This window comes from Scatophagus argus, chromosome 3 (genome assembly GCF_020382885.2).
Source record: "Scatophagus argus isolate fScaArg1 chromosome 3, fScaArg1.pri, whole genome shotgun sequence".
In the NCBI taxonomy this organism is placed as follows: domain Eukaryota; kingdom Metazoa; phylum Chordata; class Actinopteri; family Scatophagidae; genus Scatophagus; species Scatophagus argus.
In genome coordinates this window covers 23,114,630-23,129,085 of record NC_058495.1, presented here as the reverse complement: position 1 = coordinate 23,129,085, position 14,456 = coordinate 23,114,630, and the positions used below count along the sequence as shown (strand labels likewise).

The window sequence follows — 14,456 nt, the reverse complement described above, 5'->3', positions numbered from 1 at the left end:
AAAGTTGAAACTAGTTCAAAGTTCAGTTCACAAATTTTAAAATGAACCCGTTCATTTCATAGTTCATAATTAAAATTTTTGAACTAAGTTCGAGATTCCAAAAATGAATTAATTCATAGTCTTTTTTTTCTTCAATAAGCCGCTCCGAGCTGTTATTTGTGAAATGTATTGCCACAGTCCATAGAGAACCGCAGACAGCAGTTATTTCATCAGTTTTAACACTGAAACTAAGTGTCAGATTCATCTTCGTATCAAACGCCGTACAGTCTGAGCGGTCAGACCTAGCATAGCCGTCGTCCATGCTCCGTATTTTGATGACGTATTTGTTAGTGCGACAGGTATGACAGCTGTTGCCAGGTTGGGTGATGTTTACGGTGTGTTTAGCGTGGGTTTTCCCTCGGAAGGCTCTATGGAAATCTGGCACACTCTTGAACGAAGTTATACTGCGAAAGAGCGCCGTTCACAAACGTCAGAATGAACGCGTTCACAATAACGTTCATCAAGCGGAAACAGTTCAGTTCACGTTAGCCCAAAGAAGAAGAAGAATCACTTTTGGCGGTATTGGCAGTATATATATTTTTACATACACACACTGAATTCGTCTTCTGCATTTGACCCATCCTTAGCTGAACACGCATGCGACACCCAGCAAATTACATGCAGTGAAACACACACAGGAGCAGCGGGCTTCATCAAGCACCCGGATGCAAATTGGGGGTTAAGTGCCTTGCTCAAGGGCACAACAATCGGCAAAGGGGGGGGGGGGGGGGGGGGGGGGGTGATTATTTTCGCATTAATCACTCCACCATACCCAAATTTTTACTGCCGGTCCGGTGGGGGAATCGAAGCAGCGACCCTCCGATCTCAAGGCGCTTCTCCAACCTCTGGGCACGAGTTCATAAACGACCGTTCATTGAACGCGGCCAGGCACAACACTGATTATGTGAGTACTTTAGTTTAATCGGTTCACCCCGTTCACCAGTCCAGCGGTCAAGCGACCTCCTTCTGACACAAACAATATCTATCAAACACCACTTAAGGAAACTTGGTGATTGAAGTGAGGGGACATGGATGCATTAGGATGTACCCCTGGGTACAGGGGAGCAGTCAACCCTGAGATACTGTCTCAAGCCCACACAGTTCACCTCCTCATACAGCCTTAACAAACACATCCCAGCACTTAAATGGACTTTACTTGACTTTTCATTACGGACTTTGGAAGGAGAACAGTAGGCGGGCTGTACTGAAAGGCCTGTCCAAAGCCAGTTGATTGACAGGTTGGCCCTTCAAGGTTAAGGCCTTCAACAAGGAAAAGCAAAGGCAACAGGGACAAGAAAATAAAAAAAAAAAAGAATAAATATATTTAAAAAAAGACTAATATTTTTTTAAATATACAAAAATGTAATTTATATGCCAATTTTTTTTAAATATAGGATAAATATTAAAAGAAATAAACATACAAATCAGGAAATAAAATAATTATAATTATTCTTTTACTTTCACATTTATTTTCTTGTTCCTCAACAGAATCCCTCCTTTGACTCCATATTTTTCTGGGAACTCAAGAGATGGTGGTTTGCAGGCAGGTTTTATGTCAGTAATTGTACAGAAGCAAGAAAGTCATCTCCCAGAGAACAGACACAACCCACCACTACCTGCTATAAATATTCACTCTACACCTCCCATCCCCAGTTAAGGTCTCATGTTATATGTCAAGGGCTGCAGCTCAAAGGGTGGGAGCCATAGATTACATTTTGTTTTGGTGGATCTGCGTTTCATTGCAGTCACTGATGGCTTCCCAGGCACTTGTTTATTAAGTCTTCTTACTGGATCACCAGCTGTTGGTGGGTTACAATAGCTTCTTTATTGACTGTGTTTGTGTTTGGTTTTCTGTGTGAGTGTTATTGGCATTTGTTGGCAGAAGCAGACTGTCATCTGGTGGCAGTTGGATTAGTAGCAACTTTTATTGCAAACAGCAAGGACAGTCAATGCAAAAGGCCAGCTCAGACGCTCAACGCCAGAACACAAGAAGCCTCTTTTTTGAAGGTTTGATCCTTGTTGAACATGTCTAGCATGCAGCAACATTTGCATTGCTTTTGATTTTAAGCACTGGCTGATGTTCTTGTGAAATTATTGCGCTCTGCCCTGAAACCTGGTAACTGCGACAAGATATTTGCATGTACAGTTTATGCATTGCTTGGTTTGTTTCTCAAGGTGGGTTTAAGGTGACGAACATGGCCGGAGCTTGTGAGAAATGGCAGCAAAGAGGTTCTGGTGAGAAGAGTGGGACCCAGCCTCAGTTCGTCAGCAGCTCTAGTAGTGTATCTAAAACCAAAATCACAACCATCCGTCTTCGGGACGTTTACGATCCCAAGCCTCAACACCCCAAAGCTCCAGTGCGGATCCGTCCTCCAGGTCCAAGACCTCCCTCAGTAAATGAATTAAATTTAAAGCAGAGCTCAGCAAGCGATCCTCCAACCAAAACCATCATGAGGAGACGAGCTCAGTCTCTTCCTTTGTCTACAGAGAGGAAAAAGGGACTTAGGAGCCTGCAGGTACGCTTTGTGGATTCACTGGGCCTCGAATTAGAGGAGGTTAAAGTCTTCAAAGTTCAAGAGCACCCACTCATACCCCAACATGTTATGTTTAGGCTACTGATGAGCTCCGAACTGGCTTTCGGGAAGTCACTGGAGCTGTCCCTGCCTTACTTCAAACCATGTTTCCCTGAGAACATGGGAGCTCAGCCGGACTTCATGAAGCGCCTCTGCAGTCAGAGTGTGTGTCTGGAGCAGGTCCTGTGTTCAGAGCAGGGGATAACAGGCACCATACGAGTACTTAACTTAGCTTATGAGAAAGAGATCACAGTGCGCTACTCTTTCACAAACTGGAGAACTCTCACAGAAACAAGAGCATCCTGGGTATCAAGTGGGTACCGTGCCGAGTGTGATGCTCCAGAAACAGATACCTTCAGATTTCGTCTGCCCGTTCCTCCCTTCATTTTGCAGCCAGGAGCTGTTTTAGAATTTGCCATCTGCTACCTTGTAAAAGCATCTAATTACTGGGACAACAACAATGGACGCAATTACAAACTATCCTGCCACAGCTACAAGGTAACTGTGCCAAGGGAGTGTGAGGACAGCATGCTGCATTTTACCTGAGTGACCACACGGGGGTGCTGCAGTTACCGTACATTTAATAGGGTGACAGGCAAAATGCTGTGAAGAAAGGACCGCAGCACTTATTGTAAGCAGTGCTCAAGCAGCCACACGTTTCTACAGTGTGAGGTACCACATTGTACTGTATTTCTCCCCCACATGTTTCAGAGGCAAATATTGCACTTTTTAATCCACTATAGTTGTGTGACAACTATAGTTGCCCATCACATTTACATGCAAAATACATAGTCAGTTTATGAATATATGGTCAGTTTATGAAATGTGTATTATTACATATAAACAAGCCAACAATGTACAAATTATAATACATCTGCACTAATACCTGAAAAGCAGTTTAGTTTTACTTGCAATAAGGTATGACATTGAGGCACTGATATTTTTTACTAAAGAAAGGATCTGATTACTCTCTCCACCTTTGATTAGAATACAATCAAAGTCAAATTAACCATTCAGCATCACAGAAATACCGGAGACTAGAATGGTCAACAATGCGGGAAACATTAGAGAATACCAAGACTTTAGTTAAAACGGGGAAGATGCAGTTAATAAATTTCTTGACTGATTTAATAATTTAATTTAACAGTGGTTTCTACCAAATGCCAAAGAAAGGAAGTAGGTTTAAAAAAAGGGGGACATTATAACATGAAGGGTTATTTTTGTTTTTCTATTGTTAAAATGGATCCGCAAGAAAATGCACAACTGTTTTCAATAAAGCCAACATTATTTTGCCTTACAAAACAGCTTCTAAAAATTGTGGTTGGATATAATATATCAGTAGGGATACAGTAAAATATTATCAATGTCAGCTTCACCACACATTTGAAGTTCACTGTTAAAAGTGTCTGCCATGCCAAGCTCCAAAACCACAGGATCTCAGATTTCTCATAATGCAACTCAGAAGCACCACCACCTACACCTCCAGTTTAAAACTGGCTTTCTTGTTGAATGTTTAAAGTTTTGAGCAGGAGCCGCAATGACCCATCTGAACTTCATGTGTAAAATGTGTGGAGTGCCCCTTTAAAATATTCCAGTCTGCTTCAAATCATGGAAGGATTTCTGTGGTCCTGCCGGTCTTTTATTTAGATGAAATCCCTGCCACCTCTGTAGAGCTACAAAAGAATTTGCTCACTTAGCAGTTTAGCAAGTCTGGTGACCCAATTTAATGCTGGACCGTCTGACTTAGACTCCATTGTTGTATCTTAACCCAGAACTTTCACAAAACTTTGCAGGCTGAGTGATCTGCTGGTAACCTGAGCAGCTTGTTATTGTTGCTGTGTATTTTCTGCTGTGATCATGAGGGCTTGACCTCATTCTTCAGGAGCTTGTTTTGTTTTCAGAGGAGGATTATAGGGAGCAGTGTTAGCACCTCTGTTGCACTCTGACCGGGCCCCTCAGATTACAGACCGCACTGACCTTTCACCAAAAAGTTTCCACTGATATGAGAGGCCAGACTCCAGACAACTATCTGGCAGGCTTCAACATTTGGCTCATAGGAGAGCATGCTTCTATCTGCATTAGTGGTTGAAGCTGAATGGCATGCTTTAAACATGATAGCAGCTATCTGAACGGCCAAAACATCACTGAGCAAGTCAAGCTTTAATTCATAATATATCAGTTAGACAAAACCCAAGTAAAGTATCTCTGTGATCCAAATGTGAACAAAACGTCAAGCCTGCCTCCAAAAACAAAAACAAAAGAAAACGGTTCTGAAGATATTATTTGTTTACATCAGTGATTATAATTACAATTTATGGGTTAGAAAAAATGTTTAAGGTTCAGGGAACTTTGATTCAAATCTCATTCCTGGTGTTAAATGTGCATGTACACTGGGGACTGAAGTGCTGCTCTGCTACAGCACCAACACTCACTCCACGAACGCTGACAACTTCAAGCAGTCAGATGATTCACTCATGGGACACTAGATGGCGCCGTTGTTCAAATCTAAAACCCTTCATGTCAACACTGTATGCTGTTTACCAGTGTGTATTTTGTTTGAGTTTCCAGAGGATTCAGGTCCTCTACTTATGTAAAAGCAGCCTAGCAGCAATGTATAAATACTCCAACACAAGCAGAAGTCCTGTATTCAATGGAATAGTATCTGTCAGAGGTATTTTTAGTTACTTTATGTGCTGTTGGTCAATTAGTTGTTTAATATCAAAGTCACGATCTGCAAAGTGCCGTAACTAGTAATTTCAGCTGTCAAATGCAGTAAAGTAGAAAGTATTACTTTTCAAATAGAGTGAGGACAAAGGAAGAAGTAACCCAAATTTAAGTACCTCAAATTTGTATAGTACTTGAGCAAATGTAGTTTTTCACACTCCACCGTTGTTTTCTTAAGAACCTTCTACTATTTGAGATCCATGAACTTGTTTTGCTTTCGCAGTTTCCTGTTTGAAACCTTATGAAAACACATCGTAAATACCAGTCCTCTTCATCAGAGCCTTTCTTAATTCACTCCTAAAGTCAAGCGTATGAAACCTTTAAAGCCACAACATGAGTCTCATGATACAAATGACTGTACTGTATAAAAGGGCTGTGGATTGTGATGTTCTGGTTTGCCCTCATTACCCCATCGCTGATTCCTGAGAGCATTCTGCCAAAGTGCATGTACCTGCAGTCTTTTCAGATGTACTCAGTCTATTCCACAGTCACACTCCCCAAAGAAGAACGCATTGTGTTCAGGGTTCTGAGGGCACTCCAAACTTGGCAACCCTGTTGTTGTCTCTTGCACTTGGCCTCTGTAGGTTTCTTGTAATTACTGGCTTCAGAGACGACGGCTTATTCCACTGTAGCACTTAGTGTGAGGCACAGTGGATTAAGCAACAAACTGCCAAAATGGTGCAAGGCTGCACGGCTTTTGTTTGCCTTCTGTACTCGTTGCTTCTAAACCTTTTACAGTTGCACCAGGAAAAAAAATAAACAAACACCCCCTCGGTTCTTCGGGGCTGCCTGGGTTTCATCGCTCTCGCGTGGTGCTCGTTTGCATGGATGTTCTTCATTTACGGTCTTAGCTGTCATGCTAGTGTGTTTGTTGGGGCAGACATCCACGTTGCCTCGCAGTGCTGTGCCTTTTTTTGGGACTGTCATCTTGTGCTTATTGCCGGTAGTTATATAAGAGGCCACCATATTAGGAGTCAACATGACGCTCAATAGTGACGTTTGCTCAGGGGACTGAAATGTAAAAACTGATTCATGATTATGGATCCCAGTAATTATGAGTTACATCATTAAAACACCATCATGGCCTGTGAGTTTTAAATAAAAGCACTGCTTCACTTGTAATATTTCCTCACTTTGAGTCTCAAGTGGATGACTGATTTCCACGCATGAATATTTAAACAACATTTTGTTCGTATAAAGAAAATAAAAAGCCAATACCGCTCTGGGTGCCCTGAGAGTAACAGTGATGTCATGTATTGTTCTGATGCAATGCTGCTAAAATAAAGTGTTTTTGAGGAATATATGGGAAAGAAAAATCCAAAGCCTATTTCTGAGCCATCACACTTACAATTGGATAAAAACTGCTGAACATATGCTCAGTGTACGAATGTGTGTGTGTGTGCGTGTGTTTACCCTTGGCCTTCACCTATCTGAGGGAAACCCGGAAGTCAGGACATCCCCTTCACGCCCACGAGAGCACCCCTTGTTCCTCCCACGCTGCTCCACAGGTTACTGGGCAGTTCTGGAGCGGAGCAGCCGCCATCGGCCAGCAGCGGCTCGTTTCATTACTACAGACGGTGAGCGGTCCTGGAGTACAGTGTCATTTAAACTGGAGCTGCCATCTGTTTCTCTACCAGTGCCAGGATGGAGGCTGTGACTCACAGTGCATGCATGGTGATGTCAGAAAAGAAGCTAAAAACAGTCCTGCCAATCTGAACGTGCTCGACAGAGATGTTACTACGCCGGGGCTCCTCCCATTTCCTTTTTTTTTTTGTTCTTTTTAATTTTAATATCAGGTAAGAATAATCTACTTTCTAAGAGGCTTTCCAGTGACTTCACGTGCAGATACACTACCTGCACTATATAGACAAAAGTATATGGACACACCTCTTTGTAATCCAATCTAAGGCTGTTTTTCAGGGTTAGTCCCCTGACTTCCAGTGAAGGGAAATCTTAATGCTTCAGCATACCAAGACATTTTGGACAATGCTATGCTTCCAACTTTGTGGCAACAGTTTGTTGAAGACACTTTTCTATTCCAGCATGACTGTGCCCCAGTGCACAAAGCAAAGCTCCATAAAGACATGGTTGGATGAGTTTGGTGTGGAAGAACTTGACTGGCCCACACAGAGTCCTGACCTCAACCCCATCCAACACCTTTGGGATGAACTGGAACGGAGACTGTGAGCCAGGCCTTTTGGTCCAACATCAGTGTGTGACCTCACAAATGCTCTACTGCATGAATGGGTGAACATTCCCACAGAAACACTCCAACATGTTGTGGAAAGCCTTCACAGAAGAGTGGAAGCTGTCAGAACTGCAAAGCTGTCTGTGTGTTTAGAATGCGATGCCATTGAAGTCGCTGCTGGTGTATTGGTCACATGTCCCATTACTTTTGTCTATGTAATGTATCATTTTAACGTGTTTGACTGGGAATAACAAGCACAGCCACATCACAGACATGATGGCTTGTTTCTCTCATTTTTGTTCCTCTGCCAGTTTGACACAACAGCACAAATGATTATTAGATCAACAACTGACTCCAAATTAGACAAATGCAGTCAGGTGAACGTGTATTCATGGTGGGATTTAACCTAACTAACTCGCTTAATACACCACAAATGCCCGTCCTCGTTTGTCAGAGCATAACACACAGCACGCTGAGATTAAACAGGTCACTGATTGCATTTGAAAATGAATTGCTGCTTGATCTGATGGTAAACTTCGCTCTGACTTTATTATCTGCTTACCACAATGCAAAAATGATGAGATAAACCTGAAGAGATTACAACCTGTCGATGATGTACTCAGTAGTGTTATCGCGCTAATTCTGACCTTTGCCAGACATTTTAAAAATCAAATACCTCTATGATGCCATCATATTAAAATATGATTTTAATATGATGGCACACCAAAATCACATGGGACAAAAGACATACAAACAGTTTGTTAAAAATGGAAAACCTGTATTGTGCAGACAATAAATAGTGCTTACAAAGGGTTTTTTTTGTCTTCTACACAGACAAGGTTTCTGTTTACACTGTTGATATGAAACATCATCATCATCGACTGAATCAGTGAGACTCAGACACAGCTCGGGGATGTGACTACTGATACTTGAGTGGGACTGGTCGACTTGGTCACATGCACATCTTCCCCCCCCCAGTGGCATCAAAAAGGATGTCATTCAAAAGAGTCTGTTTACAAAAAAGAAAAAAAAAAGTCTCCGCTTATCTATGGCAAACACATGACCTTGATTCTTCCTGTTCCTCTGACAAGGTGAAGTGAGGGTTAGAGGTCACAAGGTCACGTTCCTCTGAGCAGAAACAGAGCTTGCTGCATGCGGCCTGTCTATCGGCAGCTCCGTTTCTAGAGACATAGCCTCCAAGGTTCGCTGGACACAAATACCAGGACACCCACTGACTGTGGGCCAGGGTGCTGGAAGACTCCGTGCAAGGTCTTCACTGACAAAACCAGATATCAGCAACTCTTCACAGAAGAAACCTTGCTAAGGCCGGTGGAACCTGCAAAGGGTTTGGAAAAGAGGGGAAAGTGTGAGCGCGGGCTAAAATACTCACATACCAGTGTTTCATCAATCAAGCGTCCTATTATTAGCCCAATGGACAGTGCTCTTAAAAGCAGCCAATGGCCTCTCCTCAAAAACGGGGTCTTGCGTAAGCACCACCCCAGCTAATTCAGGTATTTTTTTATAGCTACAGACAGTCTTGACAGAAGTAAAACGTAAGCTAAATATATGTGGACATTTATTGTAGCCTAGAGGTGGTGCAGAAGGGTGCAACTTGCTCATCTCAAGGGGCCTGGCTGCAGCTAAAATTAAGCGCCACTCTGCAGGGTGTGCACTCATTGATGTGAAACTGTGAGATACTGCACAATGTCACAGTGACCCTTGTGGACATTGCCTTTGAACAATAAAACAGTCATAAAGGGCAAAAAAAAAAATAGGAGATAATGAAACACGCTGAAGCTAACCTTGTCAGATGCTTGCTCGAAGAATGAACCTCCATCTCATTACTTTTGAACTCGTTCAGCTCCTTCCGTATGGCTGCCTGAGGAACAAAAGCAACAACAGGGGTAAGCCCAGGTGTGTCTCCTCGTGCATCGGTGCAGTCGCTCAGGTGGTGAGGCTCAAATGTTTGGAAAATGGAGAAGCATCTGTTGTTTAGGTGCAGATTATGTAAGCTTGACTGGGTTTGATGTCAAAGAAAAGGCACTGCCAGCATTAACCCGTTTCTGCATCACTATCAAAGTCTGTGACAGCCATTAGGTTATATTTGAAATGTCCACTGTGAGGGAGGATTTCGGCAGGATTCGCCAAGTTAAGTTGATAACCCAGAAGGCAAAACATGGCCTGGAATTTTTAATTATTATGTCACATCTTCCAGTAGATCTCAGCAGCTTTTAACAATAATCCCTCAAGATATCATCAGTGAAATTCATGTAACCTGGACCTCAATAAGTGGCAGAACATGGACAGATGGAGTAACTTCATATAAGGTCATTCATGGTTTGGCTATTATGAGGTGAGGAGCTTCTTTTCTGAGACTCGCCGACAACAAGCCCTCTTAGTTTCATAAGAGTTTCCTTTCAACCCACAATACATACAAAACATTTCTATACTTTTAATGTAAGACTTTATGACTCCATTTTTAACGAGACCAAAATACAGACCTGGAGAGAGGTCAACACAGGTCTGTTTCACAAAAAAATGGCAGAATATGGCCACTGAATCAAATTCTTGCACTATTTGGATATGTAAAAGGCCAGTGTTGCTGATCTGAGATGGGTTTTTTTCAGCTACCTTGTCAGCAGCTGACAGTCTGGTCCAGGGTTTGTCAGCTCGCCTGTCGTAGTCCTGAGCTTTGGCCACTTCGACGTAGTCGCTGAAACGAATGAGGATCTTCCTGTCCCGCAACTCGTCCACTGTGGGCCGCTGGTTCAGCTGGAAAATAAGTCAGACTGTCAGCTCATCAGCTTATCAATGCATTCAATCACAGAAGAGATTGGTGATAGGAACTAAGTATTAAAAAAAAAAAAAAACAACAGCAGGTTGGGGTATTAAGGTTTTGTTTTGGCTGGTTGACAGTCCACCCTGAGGGCTGGTGTGTCGCCCAAATGCGGGATTAAATAGATGAAATTGAAGGAAACTGCAGCCGCCTACCTTCCTGTTCAGCCGCTGTTTGATTTCCCGCCTCTCATCCTGCTCTGTCTGGTCATTTCTTTCTGTTGACACAAAAAATGAAAGATTATGAGCAAAAAGCAAGTCAAAATCATTTAATTACCATCACTATACTTCTGTGATGATGCGAACGGGATTCACTTTGATAAGGAATATCAGTCATTGTACCAAAAGACCTCTTCACAATCTGCGCTGACGACAGGACTCGTGGACTGACTTCCACTCTGGATCAGTGTTGAATGTGACTTAGAGAGCGAGATACAGGCAGATTAGAGCACTGATAGGATTTATCTCCAGATCCAGGAGGAAAAAAAAATCGCTTGATGTCACTTCATTTATTTTTAATCTCTCTCATGATTTGATTATTTGCTATTTGCTTTTAGTTTGTTTTTTTGGGAGGCTAAAAGAATGAAGGGGTTGTGGTTCAGGAACTGGTGTCCTGGTTGCAAAGGGGGTGTGTTCAACTTGAACACACGTTCCCGTGTAGAGAGGACAGCTGTCCGTCTCATCGCTGACCCCTGCTCTCAGCTCACAGGTGTCCCGTCTCCACCGGGAGACGCAGCTCGCCGCAGAAGCGGGATTTCCTTCCTCTCATGGCTGTTTCATAATTGCTCTGTGTTGTCAGGACAGCACGGCCGGTTTCACAGAGTGAAGCGCTACGACCTGACACCTTCTCCCTACAGACGTAACGCTATTCCTCTGAATAAAACAGTGTCATCGCTTCAGCGGGGAGCTGAAGTCATTAGAGATTCAAACAAGAGTTCAGTTCTACTTGTAGAAGATACAAGAGCACCCAAGAAGGACTACAGTGGACTGACTACTATTTGCTGGGGGAATATTCTGGTGATTCTGAGGATTTGTGGGCAGGGGTGTGTCATTTAGTGGACATAAAAAGTAATTTGCCCATGATTTTTGTATTTTTAATATTCTTCTGCAAATATGGAAAAAAAAAGCAGGGCTGCACCTAACAAACTGCATACTGAGCCGCCAACTTTCTCAATTCTTTATGGTCACTGGGTCAGGAAAATACCAAACTGCACAAGTAACGTCTCCAGTTGACTTGTGTTGTCTGAAGCACAAAAATATTCCTTTGACAATGACATAAAAAATAGAAGTAAATCCGCATATCTGAGAAGTTGTAAGCTTTGGCTTGATGGCCCAAACTAACTCATTATTTGAATAACTGATTATTTTCTATCGCCAAACAATTGATTGGCAATCAATGATTTTTGGCTTCTTACGCAGTAAAAAAAACAAACAAACAAAGAAAAAAACAACACCGACATAATACTCTCCAATTTCAATTATAACAATCATAATAAAAATACTGTGATTGTCTTATTTTGAAGTCCCTCTCAGCTCACATGACAATAGTCTATCGGCACTTTTTTTTAAACCAACAAAACTCAAATCACGCCTTAAATTTTCTACAGTCTTCCAGATGTGAACTACTCACGCTTCAAGATGTTCCGGCTCTCCAGCTCCTCCACGGCCGGCCTCTGGCTCAGTCTCCTGCGGAAAAACACCAGAATTACGTTTTGGACCATCTTTACTCCTGCGCTGCTGGGGTCTCTTTCTCCAACTCCCCGACACAAAGTCTTTTCAGTCTTTTCACTACTACTAGCACTTTGGATGCATGAGCCGGTGTGCGGCGCGCCGAGATCCGCACATCCAAAGCGCAAACACCGCGTCCCACCTCGAGTCCACACAGCGGCTTGTTTTGGTGTTAGAGGATCCAAGGCTCCACATCGGGGAAACTAAAAAGTCAGGCTGCGCGTACGATATCACGCGACAGAGCCAGTTCACAGAAGCAAAAGCAGAGCCTTGTTCCCCTCCTGGAAAAAAGCGGCTTTAATGTTCCAGCAGACGGGAAGTTTAGAGAGAGCAGCGTTGGTTGGAGTCCCGGCGGAGGTGCGGAGGATGCTGAGCGCTCCGAGCTCCGCTGTGAGGAGTGTGAGGAGGACAGTGAGGAGTGTGAGCGCAGCCTCTCACCACAAGCACAACACTAATGTGAAGGGGTGGGACTGAGGAGGAGATTCCCACCCTACACACACACACACACACAAACCTGCTCCATCGGAGGGAGCTTAGGACAGCTTTATAACCACCAAGCGTAACATGATGGAACATTTAAACCCAACCAAACTCGCCTTTTTAAAATTCTATCAGTGTTTATAACAACACTGCACAGTGTGAAACAGACGAAAACAACCTGAGTGAGCCTAAGATACGAAATTCACGCATCCTACTCTGTGGGGCGAGTTTGCGAGTAATAAACCAAACTGTATGAACTTTAGTTGAGCTTTTGTTTTCCCTCGTGATTTGAAAGGAAGGTATTTACCTTAAGGCTAATTACTGTAATACACTGGTGTAACAATCGTATGGCTGGCTAGAGTGTTCAGTGTGTGACTGATTTAATAAATAGTGTCATCAGTGGGTGTTTGAATGGTCTAACAGAGACTGAAGAAGAACAAGAATGGGTCTTCCCATATCTGACATTTTCAGCTCAAATGAGTTGCCTCAGCTGTCAGGTCCACATCCTGCCACGCTGGTGCGAGGCTTACTGGACTCTGATGGACATTATGCAACAACCAGAAAAGACCTTTTATCCTCATGATAACAGGTCAATTGTCTTCTCATCATGAGAGAGCAAGTTGCTATTAATAATTAAGATGCGATCTGGAGAACCATAAATCTGTCTGTTAGTTGATTTATTATTTTTTTAGCATAAAGTAAAAGTAAAAAATGTGCTTCATAAGTTCCCAGAACACAAGGTTTCACTGCTTTAAATTGCTTACATTATCTGACTAATAGTCTTAAACCCAAAGATATTTAAAATCATGCACCTTAAACCAAAACGTGTCATTTCTTTTGCTTAATAAATGACTTAAATGGTTAATCAGCTAACCATTTCAACACTGATAAGTGACGTGTTCTGTCTAACATGTTGCTATCAGTGCACTCGTGGCCAGCAGTGAAACAGATACAGAGACACAGCTGCTGATACTAGCACTTGTATTTATGTGTTAACTGAATGCATGTTTAACAAGACTGGGAGGTTTGGCACACCCACATTTAGCCTGCCTCAGTTCTCAGCATTCCACATCACCTGAATTTTAGGATTCCTCACATGACTTAAAATCTCCACCCTAAAACATCCTGACTGCCACTATGTTTGCCACACAGCTGTCACGACAGCACTGGATTCCAATAAGAAACGTCTTTTATTGCCATCATAGCTTATGAGTCCGTCCTTCAACAAGCTAAGCTGACAAGAAAGCCAAAAGAAGACATGTAGTTCGCAGATGCTGCAGTATCTCCAAGCAATCTGTCAAGATTTATCCCAAGACAAGAGTGCAGCACCAACAGTTTTTAGTTATTGTGTAGATTCTATTAGCTTACACTGATTTTTGGTGTAAAATATTCAGTTCAAAAAGGCATGAAAAGAAGTTAGTTTGCTATCAGTGTACTACTTGTACTACTACTACTACTTGTATTTGGATTGCAGAGCTGTGTATCTTTACGGGGAAGCCTCCGGATGCAACCACGTTCACATGCACTGATGTGACGAAAATTAGAGGAGTTATTAGAGCACAAAACAACTCCTAGCTAAATAGGTTAAATAAAGACAATCAGTCACGACTCATTTGCAGAAGCGGTGCGAGCTTCTAACAAAATACAACCAGAAAAGGGTCAGAACACAACGTGTCCATCCTCCACCTGTTGGGAGGTGAAGCTACGATTCCCACCAGCGGCAGAGCCGACGCACAGCAGACTGTGTAGTAGAAAATAAGATCAGATGTTGCTCTGACCATCACAGGAGCTTAAACTTCTGAGTTACTGGGAACATGGTGTCTTTTTCAGAGCAGCACAACGCACCCCAGACCCCCATTCCTTCAAATTACTGAGGTGGACAAATGTTC

General features: G+C 42.7%; 2 protein-coding genes across 4 annotated transcripts in view; one reads left to right on the top strand and one right to left on the bottom strand.

Annotated features, from left to right (window-relative positions):
• The first annotated feature begins 1,767 nt into the window (after positions 1-1,767).
• Positions 1,768-6,175, top strand: ppp1r3db (protein phosphatase 1, regulatory subunit 3Db). Its single transcript, XM_046384834.1, has one exon. It carries the CDS (start codon positions 2,178-2,180, stop codon positions 3,156-3,158), a length of 981 nt encoding a protein of 326 aa, XP_046240790.1. The 5' UTR covers positions 1,768-2,177; the 3' UTR covers positions 3,159-6,175.
• A 2,106-nt stretch (positions 6,176-8,281) lies between these two features.
• phactr3b (phosphatase and actin regulator 3b) overlaps positions 8,282-14,456 on the bottom strand; it is a 42,584-nt gene continuing 36,409 nt past the window's right edge. For all 3 annotated transcript variants that reach the window (XM_046384830.1, XM_046384831.1, XM_046384832.1), the window contains exons 9-13: positions 11,990-12,045; positions 10,516-10,577; positions 10,156-10,296; positions 9,327-9,403; positions 8,282-8,860 (exon numbers count right to left, since the gene is read on the bottom strand). In XM_046384830.1, the coding sequence (XP_046240786.1) occupies positions 8,845-8,860; positions 9,327-9,403; positions 10,156-10,296; positions 10,516-10,577; positions 11,990-12,045 (352 nt within the window). In that variant the 3' untranslated portion in view covers positions 8,282-8,844. The remainder of the gene's footprint in view (positions 8,861-9,326; positions 9,404-10,155; positions 10,297-10,515; positions 10,578-11,989; positions 12,046-14,456) is intronic.